Consider the following 14,172-nt stretch of genomic DNA (forward strand, 5'->3'; position numbering starts at 1 on the left):
TGTTTGCTCTGACAAACTCATGCAGTGTTTTACAAGAAGTGAACCTAACTGAAGTGGACCATTTTCAGGATAAAAAAGTTATGGCTCTGTTTTTTGTCTTTTTCTGTCAGTCATCTAATGTATTTATTTAAAGAATTCTGTCAGAATGACCTTCTTCATCATGCAGGAATGGCTGTTTCCTGAGACCACAGCTCCACTCCTGTTGTCCAGAAATATACCATCACATCTCAGAGTATCACAGATGTCACATGAGCAGCATAAAATGGCTTAGTGTAGTGTCATGTTCTGACCATTAGTCAGTACGGCAAATTATTTCACTCATCAGGAGCCAGTGTATTTAAACAATCATACAAGATCAAAAACTACTATGCAGACATTTTTAACATTGCATTTTAGGAAGCCAGTCTTTGTTATCTCTGTAATTATAGCGCAATAATAGCTGCAGGTCTATAAAGAGTTTAAGCCTTTTTAAGGTTAAGGCTGTGGACTTCCTGTAGACAGGAATCCTGTGGAGACTGTGGTGATATAGTGCCACACAGGAAAGGGATATTTGAACAGGATCTGAAAATCATATCCACTCAGTGTGCCATGAGTCCTGCAGCTGATCGGTTTTGGTCAGGGTGGTAAATGAAAATATTTAATTTAGGGATACAATAGAGTTTCAATGTTAAAAGAAAGACATCGTAATTATCAATATAGTGACTCATAAAATCTATTACTATAACATAAGCACATCGCTTAATCCATTTGGTAGTGTTACAATTGGTTTACTTTAATAAATTAGCCAAAAATGGGGGTTAGATTTCGCAACATTTCAGCACTATATCTGCACATTTAATTAGCAAACTTTGCATTCAGCAGTGCATTTCAGCTACTCCTTGTAAGGTCTGTCCTCTTTCTAATTCTTTCTTTTACTATCCCTTCTCTTCTCCACTAAATTTGACGGTTTTTAGCCACACAAAACAAAATCTAACCAGGCGACAATGGTCCCAAAAGGAGGAAATGGGAGAGCATTCCTCACAAGTTGTAGCAAATGTCCCAGCATACAACACAGCATGATACATCTACACATTCTCTAGCAAACCTTGACTTCTGTCTTGTCATGTCTGTCTTCAACTCCTTTGGTTTCATCTTTGGTGAAATGGACTAAGATGGGAGCAGAGAGACTGGTTTAACAATAAAATCTAACTGTAGTGCCACTGTCTCAAGTATCATCAAGCAGTTTCATTGCTTTCACTTCAAGGATCATAATGCATTTCCCCAGAGACTGCGTAACCTTAGAGTAGGAAGGCGGAAGGGGAAGGAAAAAGATTTTTCAGATGCTTCAGATTAAAATCTAAAAGAAATGAAAACAAACCTGAGTTTCTGTTTAGAAACTCCAAAGAGCAGAAAAGAGCAAAGTAAACTTTTACTCTTTGTTGTGCACTTTATCCATTCCTCTTTTGGACTGATTAAAGGAAGAAAAATGAAACGATGCAGCAGTGTATGCTGAAACACATACAAAAAGGGAAAGTTTGTCATTTTAACAAAGAAATTAAACATCCTCCCTTATTAAATCTTTATGTAATTTGTTGGGAAGTGACTTCCAGATAATGGTCAGCAGGAATGAGGAACTAATCTCTCTGTTTCTATGGATACAGGTTTTGCAGCTTGGTTTAGGTGTCATCGTTCAGTGTTGACAAGATGCCACTCCTAATACAAACGTAGCATCTTGTTCATTCATAACTGTGGACGTACCAACACAGGATCCAGCTTGATAAGGTATAGTAAGACCTCTCAATTTACCAATGAACCATTTCAGTCTGCTCAGTTAACTGAACTTCTGTAGAATAGGTGGGTATTGATGAAATTAAAAGAGAGGAAGTTGATATGGAACAAAATAATTAGTTTACTTTTCTTTTAAGTATGCTTACCAGGAAAAACTTTTGACTGTTCTTGGAGTAAATTGTAATTAAAAGCTAAATCGGTTGTGGTATTAAGTTTTCAATCATAGCTCTGTGTTTATCTGTATGAAGATAGACATTTTATAGATGTGAGATTCTGGATAAATAGAGAAACACACAATGGATTCTTCAAAATTTGAACATGTTTTAAAGGATTCTGGTTTCTGTAGTAAAACTGGTTCATATCTGTACTTATAACCAATAACACCTGCTTATATGGCGCAAGAAAGTACCTCAACTGTCAGCTCTGGTTTGTTATTCCTTTCATTTTGACGATAATTGATACAGTAATAAAATGAAAACCATAGATGGATGTAACACACCGTAGCTGACTGAGGGAAATTCCTTTAACCCGAGTGAAAACACACAGTTGGGGTCACTTGTGGTCTTTCATTTGCAGTATCATTGTATCATGAACAGAAGAGCATTAATTATCAGGGCAACACTGTGGAAAACTATCACTAAAACTGGGCAGTCACTGGTACAGACGCTGGACGTTTTTGCAGGAAGGTAGTTTAAAATCTAACAAGATGATCTGAAGAGATATGACTCATGCAACAATCAACAAGTCCTCCAATCAAAACAACCAGTAAGGATGTTTATCCACACCTTTAAACATGACCCATAATAGCGTCCACTAATCTTCGACTATGCTTGGGTTTCTGAAATCATGTTCCACTGTGACAGTTTTCTTTTCCTGCTGTTCTCTGACCTCACAGGAAAACTGCGCACTGTCTGCTGCTCACGTTTAAGCTCTGATGGAAGAAAAACCCCTGACAGACTGGAACAGTGGTCTCTGTGACTGCTTTGAGGATGCAAGTACTTGTAAGAGTCTAATGTAGTATTTTTCATACAATAAAGCTTAAAATCACCTAAGATCCCTTTATCAGTCTGCAGCTGTATCTCCATGTGTTTTCAGGTTGCTATGGTTTCTGGTGCTGTCCTTGCCTTGCCTGCACTGTTTCAGGAAGGTTTGGAGAGAACAACTGTCTGCCCTTATGTGATATGTGCAGTCCTGCTGTATTTTCTGCTTGTGGGGTACCTCTGTTTGCTCCTCCTGCAGCCTTGTCTATAAGGGCTGCCATGCGGAACAGATATGGTCTCAAGGTACGATGCACTGACGACACTGACCTAGAATAGATTAGGAGTGAGACTGAAAAGTGTGACTATGTTTCAATGTGCTGGTTTACAGGGTTCCCTCCCTAACGACATCGCAGCTTCATGTTTCTGCATGTGGTGCTCCTGGTGTCAAATGCATCGTGAGCTAAAACATCGCAAGAAAATCCCTGTTGTCATCAACATGCCATCTCCTACTGTCATCAACATGCCGCCTCCTACTGTTGTCAGCATGCAGTCTGCTCCTGTGATGATGATGATGCCTGCAAACTCTCAGACAGTCTTTTCCAACTGACACGTGTGGACGTTAAATTTGCTGTTTGCTCTGACACATTCATGTAAACATCAGTGAAAGACAAAATAGTGATCTTCTTTAATTGTGCCCTTTTGGCAACTGTATATGATTCGTTACTTACAGCTGATCAATAATTATAAAACATTTTAACTTACGTGTTGTTGTCCATCTTTCTATCTTAATAATCCTGAAGATGTATATGATTAGAATGCTGATTTATTAATTTTGAGCTCCAAATGCATTCTCTGTTGACCTGTGTAGAACTCTTTAACATTCGTCATTTAGGCTGGAGTCTGATTCAGATTCCACCAGTTCACAAGGAGGTGATTCCACATATGCCTTTATGGACTCATTTTCTAACAAAAGTTATGTTACCAGAGTTAAATATACACATTTTTCATGTTATTATAAATATACTGGGCCATGTTGCTTTAAAACCGGTCTTTTTTATTTAAGTATTTTCAGCATTGATGGTGCCTTTCCAGATGTCTAAATTGACAGTTTCTTAGGCTCTATAACACTAAACACTCCAGAGGACATGGGATCCATGATTATTTTTTTTTTTTTTAAAGAATTTGTAATTTATCTGACCACAGACCAGTTCTCCTTGTTGCCTCAGTGTTTCTGGATCATGTTCACATATGGCTTCATCTTTGCACGACAGAGCTTTAAGCTGCATTTGTGGATGGCACAGTGAACTGAGTTCATAGGTGATTTCTGGAAGTGTTCCTGAGCCCATGCAGCGATCTGCAGGACAGAATCATGCCTGTTTTAAATGCAGTGCTGCCTTAGAGCCTGAAGATCACAGGCATCATTCGTTGCCTCCATCCAAACTTTGACAGGTTATACTGCCTTCAGTTTCAAGATTATCTATGATTTACACGAAACAGTAACATGCCTGGGGCGCCGTACAGTTCAACTGGTTGAGCAGGCGTCTCGTGTACACTGTAGTTCCTCAGCGGAACCGGCTCAGGTTCGAGTCCCAGCCTCAGGCCCTTTGCTGCAGATCTCCTCCACTTTGTACACTTGATGTTACACTATCAGACTGTTTTAATAAACTGAAATACACCCCAATTATAAAATTTTAATTTTGCTTATTGATATAATTCATTACAGTTGAGAGCATAAATTACTGTAGTAGAGTATAATAGCATGAAGTCAGGTAAGAGGCCACGTTTAAAGGCGTCAAATGTTAAATATTAATAGGCTGCAGCTCTGCCTTATTACATACCATCTAAAAGAGATTTCCCTCATCATGGATCGAGTTTTCTCATCATAACCATCTTCGTCACCCGGGTATGTCTCTAACCTGTGACAACAGCTCCTTTCTTCTCGGCCAACAGTACACCATTACATTGCCAAAAACCTAGTGCATTTTAACAGTCATGCAAGATCAATAACCAATTCTCTGCACATTATCTTAATCTTTAAGACTAAAGGTGGGGGCACAGGTAGCAAATTACTGTGGCTCTATGAGCTAACATAGTACCGCACCGGACAGAAATCAGTGTCAGCAGTCGGGAGGCTGAAGTTGTTGAGCATTTCAAGTACTTGAATTACAGACTGAACTGGCAGAGCGACACTGATGATGTGTTGGTTTGTTAAGAAGGGAAGGAAAGTACAAACTTGAAAGTGAGTCTCAGGGTGTACTTTCAAGGAACGAACAGGTACAGTAATGATTGTCTGGCAATAAAACACAGAAATGAAAGAGAAACTTTTCCTTTCAATAACTAAAAGAACTACTCTGCACTATGGGCGATCGGGCCTTTTCCTCTGCAGCTCCGAGGCTGTGGAACACCCTCCCCGACCATCTGAGGGCCCCACAGACTGCAGAGGCTTTTAAACGTGACCTAAAAACTCACCTTTTTAAGAAAGCTTACTGCAAAAATATCTTTTATATACCCCTTTGAGATTTTTAAATATAAAGTACAATTCAAATAAAATCTATTATTATCATTAACTTTCAAACACATCCAACTGGTGAAGCATTTTGATGTGTTTGTTCCTCAATCATTCATTCAAAGCTGCAGAGGTGCAGCAGAGATGCCACAGAGGCGTCCTGTGAGAGCAGGTACAGAAAGGTCTTTCATTTCTTTCTTAATGAGATACTTCAAATCTCAGTTTGCTCGGTTACCTCAACTTCTGCTGTTTATACGGTGCATTTTCAATATTTTCACTTTTCTTCACTTCTTTCTTGGTAAGGATTTGAAGCCTAATTCTCCACCTTTAAGTCACTGCATTTCATTTACGAAACAAGTCAAAAAAAAAAAAAGAAATGTTTTTTAAGCAAGTTTGTTGACATAATTCATCTTCATTCAATACATTATGATTTAAGGTCAACTGCATCATTTCTTTGTGTGCACAACATGTCAGTGGTTATACATATAAAAAAATTATTTTATTCATCTCTTAATGCGAGTGAGGGTAAGTGATGTCATCGGGTCATGCAGCAAAGTAAAGAAACTAAAGGCCTGACAAGGACATCCCTGTGATGAGTTCATCAAAACAGATTGACAATACAGACTTTCCTGCAAACGTATGCCTAACAAGCTACAAAAGTTGATCTACTGTCAGCAAAAAAAAAAAAAATTGCCTTAAGAAATCTTGTTTATTATATTTAACCTTTTATTGTCTTGAAAACAAACACTTAAGTCAGTCCTTTAGGGTTGAGATGATGGTTTTGTGTATTCAAAGTCCAACAACTGAAGCCCAGTGTGTTTATAATCCATGTACCTTCTTTCCTGATAAAAACTGCTTTAAGAACATCGAGCCACGCACCAACACTATGAAGCTGGGACTGCCTGCCTTGACAAAAAACCTGTTAAAAAGAACAGAAAAAAAATGAATGAATGAAGTGAAGGTGAAGTCAACATAAAGAAATTGTGAAAACAAAGTTACAATTACATTACAATTCACAAAATAAACAATAAACAAACCTTTTACGCTGCAGTATTTTCAACAGCGGCATCTCCGGGTCAACTTGGTAGAGCGTCTCCTTTTCCTCATCTTCAAAGTACAGCTACGAATGACAGTTTCACCCAACATGAATGGGAAGCCGATTATGATATTACTGCAACACAACTTCACACTCAAGGACGTTTTTTTCAAAATGGCAATGTTGTGGTGTTGCTGGCACAGTTTACAGTTTGCACACAGTTCTGTTTAGAGACACAAAATACTGTACACACATTTTCCTTTTATTTCAACCGAGTTCTTTTCCCAAATAATAATTCAAGAAAAACAAAGCTCATAAACAGAATAAAGCAGGAAAAGAAAATTAATGAATGTGTAAGCTCACATGTTATTCTGCTTAATGCATTAAATTTACTACTTTTCAGAAGAACAGCAGAATGTCAACCAATCAACTTCTTCAGGTGTCTGTATCATTCCTGACCTTTGCTTTGCTTAGATGCAACAAAAACACAAACCTGGAGATTTTGGGGCTGGTATTTTCTGTCAGTGTCCCAAGGTGGAAGTTCTTCACCAAACATGACAGCCAAATGGTCTATGAAACTGAACAAGAGACAAAAACGCAAAGAAACAAGAACGACTTTCAAATCTCATCAATTGTCAACGCTGCACTTAATCTACTGTCTCCTCAAACACTTAAACCAACAGCTATGTCACATTTGGTAAACAGTGACCCCGTGTGGCCACAGTGAGCAACTACATTAGACAAACTGGCCTGGCGTGTTTACTTCTTTTTCTTTTTTTATCTTTGTAACAAAACTTTGGAATTTTTCTCTGTGGAGAAGTAAAACCAAGTGTAAAAAGAGTCACAGCTGACTCGCGCTCACTTTAGCTCCAAATATTGTGTTAAGGAGTGTGTCCTCTAATATTCATATCTGTGAAAAACAATTTTGCAATTAATGGGCTGTGATAATAACAGCTGCAGCTCAGGTACATAAAGCATGCAAATAATCCCATCGGAAGTTAAAAATAAAAAAGAGCATTTTACCAGTTAGTCTCACAGAAGGCTGAGATGAAATCGCTCTGCTGGTGTTCAGGGTAGAGGAGGAGAACAGGCCAGTGCATAGAGCCCTGCTCGTCCAGGAATACCTGAGCCCCAGTGACCTCCTGAGAGCTGAGGCCGTCCAGGCTCAGCTGCGCCATCGCTGCTGATGAGCGTTCATCTTCATCCTCGCTGTCTGAACCCTGTGGACGAGGCCTCACAGGCTGAAGGAGCTTAATCCCTCGATCCTGCATAATCAGCACAAAAATGTATGTGACAGTCATCAAAATCAGTGTGGGTCTAACTTCATGTTAAGATAAACTGAGATAACAGATGAGACAACAGATCAAATTGACAGATACATTCTGAGCGTAACTGTGTGGAAGATGATTTCTCACCTACCTTTATGGCAGCCAAAAGAGCCTCTTTCTCACCATACAACTTTTTTTCTTTGGCCTTCGCCTTCCTGGCATCTCTCTCTGCGGCTCTCTAAGACACCAAAAATAAGACAACTGTACTGTGATGCAACCTCCTCTTAAAACCTCAAAAGAAAGAAAAAACTGAAAAACAACTCATGAAGTAAACAAATGAAAATAAAAGAAGCCGAAACCCTGCCTCACTTTGTGTTTGTCAGCCGCTGCTCTCAGCTCACGCAGCTTGTTGTCAGCCGGATGGGCCTTTAGCCCCTCGTCACACCACTGGAGGGCGTCTGAAAAGTTCCGAAGCTCTATGCAGCACTGCGCACCTGCGGAGGCATCAAAAAAGTGAACGTTTCCCTTATGTATTAGTGAAATCTCATTTCCTAACTACTGCTGTAGGAGCGTGACACAAACATAGATTTTGAACATGTTACAGGAGGGTTTCTCACTGGAAAACACTGTCACTTGATGTTTCTTTTTGTTGGACAGAAGCACAGACGTTATTTAGGTTTCGGACGCAGAGACAACCCCACACAATTATCCCCCACATCAGTACTTTCCATATAAAGCTAATCCAGCCATCTGGTAAAAGTGTATGCATTCTTTTTTTCCTTCGTCAGATTACACACATACCAAGAGACCCTTTGTATAGTCAGTATTTGTTTTAACCACGCATGCTGGGTGCTGTGAGTGTGTGGGCAGTGCATGTTAAGACGTGTATTACTCACCTCTGATTGACGCTTTGAGGTGATCTGGTTTGACTTTCTTTGCAGCTGCAGCATCATTAAGAGCAGACCGCATATTGCCTGTGTGATAAAATCATATTAGGGAAAATGTGCATACCCTGTTATAGGAATTAAGAAATCTCAAAGATGCATCTCACAGCATTTAAACCTCAACATGGGAGATGTTTGTACCCAGGTGGAAGTGTGACGCCGCTCGGTTTGTGAGGAGAACCGCGTTGAGCTCCAGGTCGCCACATTTCTTCTTCAAAGCTGCTGTGTATGACACTACGGCCTTTTTGTAATTCTTCTCTTTGAAAAAAGCATTCCCCTCATCTTTTAGGCTCTTCGCCTGCTCTGAGGAAGAACCAAGTTGTCACATTTACAAACGTGCTGTCAGTGGCGGAACAACAGTTAAACGGAGATCCACTTACCCTCTGGAGGTCGGTCTTCATCGTGGAGAATAGACTGGAGACAGGCTAGTTCTGGGTATTTCTGTGGGTCGATTTCTTCAGGTGCTGTTTTCATGAACATGGGTACCTTACTAAACTCCTGGAGTTAACAAAAGAAATAAAGGATGGATCGAAAATGTACCACAGAGAATGAACTTGCTACCTAACAAAAATACGACTCGCCCGGATTTAAACACATTTACGTATAATCCTGGTGGCTTTACCTCCTCCCAGTTCTTCTCACTGAAGGCTTTTTTATATCTCTGAGTCTTGAATTTGTCCATGAACTCGTCCATACCGTCGTCGCTGTCATTCTGCACCTCTGTTGACGCCATTTTGGCTCCTAATTTTACAGTTTAAACGCTGTTCTATAATTACTAAACCCTCTATAAACGGTGACAGTCTTTAATTTAACCGAACCCCAGCCGCACGGCGTTCCTTATTTTGTCTGGTTGCCATACATGTGTATACGCGGTACTGCGTGAGTAATGATCCGTGCGGAAACTCAGTACCTACACAATGGTTCCACTGTAAGAATAAACCACACATAACTTACTTCCGACCTGCTTGTCAGCTGGCTTAAAAACCTAATAATTACACAGTATTTGAAAATGACCGTGTCCCTTTAGATTCTGCTGATGCATAAATGTTCAAACAGCATTTTCTTGTTGATTTTTTTTATCAGATTCTCTGCCTTGCGTTTTATTTTATGTATTAACTCATTCAGTTGCTACACAATTGTTTACATTGCCCACCTTCCTAACATAGTTCTATATATTTCTTATCTGAACCATGTGAGCTGTGGGTTACAGATAAACACACAGTCATTTCAGTTCACCCATAACCAAACCAAGTAAAATATTAGTAAATGAAAGACTGCAAAACAATGAGGCTGTGGCTCCTCTCTTTATTTTATTATCCTGACCAAACATTTCAGACATCCAAGTTTATTTATGAAGAGACTGTTTCAAGACCAAGTTTCAATAACAATATAGAGCAATGAATGTCATGGCAAAAAATGTCATGGCAAAAAAAAAAAAAACCAAAAAAAAAAACCCAGCACAAATGAATTTGAGCATCTACTTTTACATTCCAAGTTGTTAATCACACAGTTTCTACTTTTCCCAGCACATCTAATAGTCCCTCTTTACTGAGAAATGTCGTCTCACCTGTCTGCTGACAGATCACCTCAAACTTTGGCACTTCGTCAAGAGCTGCCTGTCCTGCAACAATAACATATGGGTATCCAAGTCTGTTGGCATCTTTCAGCCTCTTTCCAATGGTCATCTGTGTGCGATCATCAAGAACAACTTCACCTCTCAGATGAGGAAGAGCTTCTCCTAAAGTGTGAACAAGTTCCTCAGCTAAGACAGCTGCATCCTCCACCTTACTGCCCTTTTTAGGAGGTAAAACACAAACCTGATAAGGGGCAATAAGACCCGGCCAGCGGATCCCTTCTTCTGTGGACATCACCTCGATGGCTGCAGCGAGAATGCGGGTCACCCCAAGACCATAGCAGCCCATCTCAGCAATAGCAGGTTTGTTCTGGGGATTGCTGAAGGAGGCTTTGAATATATGAGAGTACTTTTTACCCAAGTAAAAAGTGTGACCCACCTCTATACCCTTTGACTCCACCAGTGTGCCAGTTCTGCACTGTGGGCAGTTGGTTCTGTCTGATGTCAAAGTCTCCACATTAGCAGAGAAGGAGCAGTCCCCACAGACAAGAAGCCGGTCCTCGCCAATTTCTGCTGGCAGCTGGAACTCATGGGAGAGTGTACCACCAATGTTTCCTGTGTCTGCATTCACCTGGACACAACGCAGGCCCAATCGGACGAAGAGCCGGGTGTACGCTTGGCACACAGATTCGTATGTCCGATAAGCATCTTCTTCACTCACATCGAATGAGTACATGTCCTTCATGTAAAACTCCCTCCCTCGTAGAAGACCAAACTTCGGCTTTGGCTCATCTCTAAACTTGCGGGTGATCTGGGTTTTTTTGTTTGTTTTTAAAGAGAAAGCACATGTAAAAACTGCAGCTGATAACAACAAATGCACTGGTGACAATAAGAGGCTTAAAGCTTACTTGGTAAAGAAGCAAAGGTAACTGTCTGTAGGAGAGAGTTGCCTGATGAGCTACGAGGGTCGTCACTGCCTCCTCGTGCGTGGGACCCAGGCAGTAGTCTGCATCATGGCGGTCTTTCAGACGGAACAACTCCTTTCCCATCAAATCCCAGCGCTCACTGGTTTTCCAGAGATCAGCTGAGCACAAACTGGGCATGTCCAGCTTCTGTCCACCGATCCCCTGCATCTCCTGGTCAATCACTCTCACCTGATGATTAAACACTGCAGTTTTAGTTTCACAACCACGTTCATTAAACACAATTTTTCTTTATGCAGTGGTTTGAAAGTAGAAGCCAGAATGCCCCCAGAGGTTGGAAGGCAAACATCACAGGTCATGGGAAAACTAACTAGATAGAAAACAAGAAAAAAAAACACATTTAAGCAACAAGAAAAAAAAAATCTCGTATTAAAATGTTGAGATCCTGGTCCAAATCTTTGTTATTGTAAATTGGAAACCAAGTAAAAGATAATCTGACTTAAAAAAGGCATAAAGGTAAAAGCAAGAGGGCAGCCTCCATGGTCAATGCTTAGTAAAACCGCTTCTGATGGCTGTCACAGCTAGTTCTCCATTCGGTTTTCACCCATCCAGCTGCAAAGGCTTCTCGACCTCTGATATTCTGAAGCCCTTTGTTTTAACGGTCTATCCATAGATTTTCAGTGATATCTAGGCTGGAGGATGGTAAGATACGGTGGTGATGCTGAATTCTGCAGAAGGATGCAAGAAATGTTTTGTTCCCATCTGCTTTTCAAACAATCCTCTGAGCTTTTCTCTTTGATAGTTTTTGATCTTCCAAGCCTAAACCTGACCTCCCCAGTTTGGGTTAACTGATAAGTCAATCATAAATCATTCCTTTATCAATACAAAAACATACCAACTTCTCCATGGAGCGAACTGTAGCAGGGAGGTAGTAGTAACACCCTGGGTTGGCTGGATGGATGAGCCCCGCCTGCTGCATGAGTCTCTGGCTCTTGCAAGTCATCTCCCCTGCCAGCCGGCTGTCCTGTCCCACATCATGCAGGTTTGAAGGCTGGTAGAGACGAGACACCAGAAGCGTGGGCTTAATACATCTGGATTGAGTGGAAGCAGAGACAGCTGCATGCTCAGTACGTCCTGAATGGTTCCTCTTTGGAAGAATAAGGGTGCTGTGGAGACGGTGAATGAATCTCTTCCACATATGATGCACTGCAGGCTCCATGACACATCCAGATGTGCTGCAACTTTGGAGAAAAGATGACACAAATAGAGTTTAAACTATTAACTTAATTTATCTGCAACAGTTCTGATTGTAGATCAACACAAACACTGGTTCCTCAAAAGCCCTGAAAGGTTAAAGTTCTGATCCTTTCAATACTTTTTCATATTATTTTACAATGAACTTTACTGAACTGTACTATGATACAACAGTTTTGGTTATGTAGATGCGATGTGCATGGTAGGTGCACTGTTGGAGACAGGCATTTTAAAATGAGTCGTCACCACTATATGGATCTTTAAAAGTATTTGTGGGTGTTGGCTGGCGGTGTAGTACAGGGATAATGAAAAATGCAAAACTTAATGCAACAAAAGTCCAATAAATGACCCTTTAACTCCGAGGAAATTAACAACTAGATCAAGACAACACTTGGTAAATAATAACACGTGATTTATACATTCATCTAAATCAGTCAAAAATGTATAAAATGAATAGCTTCATATCATAGTCAAAGTCAAGAGTACGTACTGCGATTCAGGGTAACATGTTAGCAAGCTACGGTTAGCTTCATCATTTACAACAAATTAACGCCTCGCATGGATAAGTACAAAAAAAGACTCATAATAAAACACCTACTGTTTAGTTGCTGCAACAAGGTTATAAGTCAATGAACAAAATGTGCCATTTTAACAACGCTAACCAACTGTTAAAATCTTCATGGTTATGTCTATGGTTAAAACAACCATCAGTCCTTTCAACACTTTACTTTTGTCCTCCAGGACATACCGGATACCGGCACCTCATAGCTTCACATCGCCACCTAGAGGCCTGGAGGGAAACATGGTGCTCACATGCTGTGTGCTTCACAACCTCTGTGAAAGTCACGATGAGGAGTATAGAGCGTAGTGGAGTGAAGACAACCCTTATCCTCAGCCAGATATTTCAGTACAACCACCTACTACAGATACTGAAGGAGTTGGAGTACGTGCAGCCTTGATAGTTACATCGTGCCTTCCAGCTGATTACAACACACCTTTTCATAATGAGCATCATATTTTGGAGGTTTGACAGACTGAACATGCATGAACATACACATTTAAAGAGAAAATGTTCCATAGAAACTGTAATACTTTGTTCAGAGTGCATCTTTTTATGTGAAAAATAAAGATACCATTACCTGTCTTTAAGCTTTGTGTGCATTATGAAATCTATCAGTACATCAGTAGCAGGCTTCAAAGGTTATGGAGTAATTAGTCCTGAAGGGATTAGTTGTGACTGACTTATGTTTTAGAGAAATTATGAGATACAAAATAAGAATTATGTGGGGGTAAAAATATAGAAAGGGGTGTGGTGAAATGTTTACAGGTATTCAAGTATTTGAATGCTAGGCCTTTGTTAAACATGATGAATGTCTTCCTGTTATGTGGTGTATTTTAAAAGGAAGTTGATAAACTGTAGTGTAATGCACACTTGAGGATAAGAAAGGCTTAAAATGTAACAAGTAAAGATGGATTTAATATATCATTAGCTACTATTTCATAGTTAGATGTGGCCAAAACAACATCTAACTGGCATCACCATTGTTAACAAAAACCCAGAAGACTTTGACTCTTCAAAAAGTCCTTTATTTTTCTAAATAAACACTCCTCAGTGAGGGTTCTTTGCTGTCGGCTGGTTTCTGCCAGCTCCGCCCGTAGAGCCATGCGCTCTTCTGCCTCCCTGTTTGCCTGTTCCTGAAAGAACTGCAGCATGCTATCAAAGCATGCATCACTTTGTCTTTGCTATTCAGCTTCTGATACAAGCATGTCCTGCATGGTTGTCAGTAGTCTGTCAGCCCTTTTTCTCTTTCCTGTAAAAAACAGGGAGAGTGGAGACAGATACTTAGCACACAATTGTAATACAATACTTTGAATTCTAATACTGTGACACTCAACAAGATGCTTATAAAATGTAATAGGA

General features: G+C 40.2%; 3 protein-coding genes across 3 annotated transcripts; 1 reads left to right on the forward strand and 2 right to left on the reverse strand.

Moving 5' to 3' along the window:
* Positions 1–1,681: 1,681 nt before the first annotated feature.
* LOC140311269 (cornifelin-like) lies at positions 1,682–3,487 on the forward strand. The gene is made up of 4 exons (XM_072388661.1): positions 1,682–1,761; positions 2,663–2,768; positions 2,863–3,050; positions 3,136–3,487. The coding sequence occupies exons 2-4, from the start codon at positions 2,702–2,704 to the stop codon at positions 3,352–3,354; spliced, it is 474 nt and encodes a 157-aa protein (XP_072244762.1). The 5' UTR covers positions 1,682–1,761; positions 2,663–2,701; the 3' UTR covers positions 3,355–3,487.
* A 1,919-nt stretch (positions 3,488–5,406) lies between these two features.
* Positions 5,407–9,374, reverse strand: ttc4 (tetratricopeptide repeat domain 4). Its single transcript, XM_072389115.1, has 10 exons — positions 9,124–9,374; positions 8,882–8,999; positions 8,643–8,804; positions 8,454–8,531; positions 7,927–8,051; positions 7,709–7,795; positions 7,313–7,554; positions 6,783–6,867; positions 6,291–6,373; positions 5,407–6,172 (listed from the first exon to the last, which is right to left on the reverse strand). The coding sequence occupies exons 1-10, from the start codon at positions 9,232–9,234 to the stop codon at positions 6,073–6,075; spliced, it is 1,191 nt and encodes a 396-aa protein (XP_072245216.1). The 5' UTR covers positions 9,235–9,374; the 3' UTR covers positions 5,407–6,072.
* Positions 9,375–9,792: 418 nt separating this feature from the next.
* pars2 (prolyl-tRNA synthetase 2, mitochondrial) lies at positions 9,793–12,931 on the reverse strand. Its single transcript, XM_072389114.1, has 4 exons — positions 12,850–12,931; positions 11,893–12,238; positions 10,983–11,228; positions 9,793–10,885 (listed from the first exon to the last, which is right to left on the reverse strand). The coding sequence occupies exons 2-4, from the start codon at positions 12,214–12,216 to the stop codon at positions 10,004–10,006; spliced, it is 1,452 nt and encodes a 483-aa protein (XP_072245215.1). The 5' UTR covers positions 12,217–12,238; positions 12,850–12,931; the 3' UTR covers positions 9,793–10,003.
* Between the last annotated feature and the right edge of the window lie 1,241 nt (positions 12,932–14,172).

This window comes from Leuresthes tenuis, unplaced genomic scaffold (genome assembly GCF_036924035.1).
Source record: "Leuresthes tenuis unplaced genomic scaffold, fLeuTen1.0.hap1 SCAF_7, whole genome shotgun sequence".
In the NCBI taxonomy this organism is placed as follows: Eukaryota; Metazoa; Chordata; class Actinopteri; order Atheriniformes; family Atherinopsidae; genus Leuresthes; species Leuresthes tenuis.

Coding starts and splice junctions, on each gene's coding strand:
- LOC140311269 (XM_072388661.1), top strand. CDS start 2,702: ATGGAAGAAAAACCCCTGACAGACTGGAACAGTGGTCTCTGTGACTGC. Junction 2,769..2,862: donor CTTTGAGGATGCAAGTACTT/GTAAGAGTCTAA, acceptor ATGTGTTTTCAG/GTTGCTATGGTTTCTGGTGC. Junction 3,051..3,135: donor GGAACAGATATGGTCTCAAG/GTACGATGCACT, acceptor GCTGGTTTACAG/GGTTCCCTCCCTAACGACAT.
- ttc4 (XM_072389115.1), bottom strand. CDS start 9,234: ATGGCGTCAACAGAGGTGCAGAATGACAGCGACGACGGTATGGACGAG. Junction 8,805..8,881: donor TGAAGACCGACCTCCAGAGG/GTAAGTGGATCT, acceptor GTTCTTCCTCAG/AGCAGGCGAAGAGCCTAAAA. Junction 6,173..6,290: donor AAAATACTGCAGCGTAAAAG/GTTTGTTTATTG, acceptor TCTTTTTAACAG/GTTTTTTGTCAAGGCAGGCA.
- pars2 (XM_072389114.1), bottom strand. CDS start 12,216: ATGGAGCCTGCAGTGCATCATATGTGGAAGAGATTCATTCACCGTCTC. Junction 11,229..11,892: donor TTCGCTCCATGGAGAAGTTG/GTATGTTTTTGT, acceptor TTTAATCATCAG/GTGAGAGTGATTGACCAGGA. Junction 10,886..10,982: donor TACCTTTGCTTCTTTACCAA/GTAAGCTTTAAG, acceptor AAAAAAACCCAG/ATCACCCGCAAGTTTAGAGA.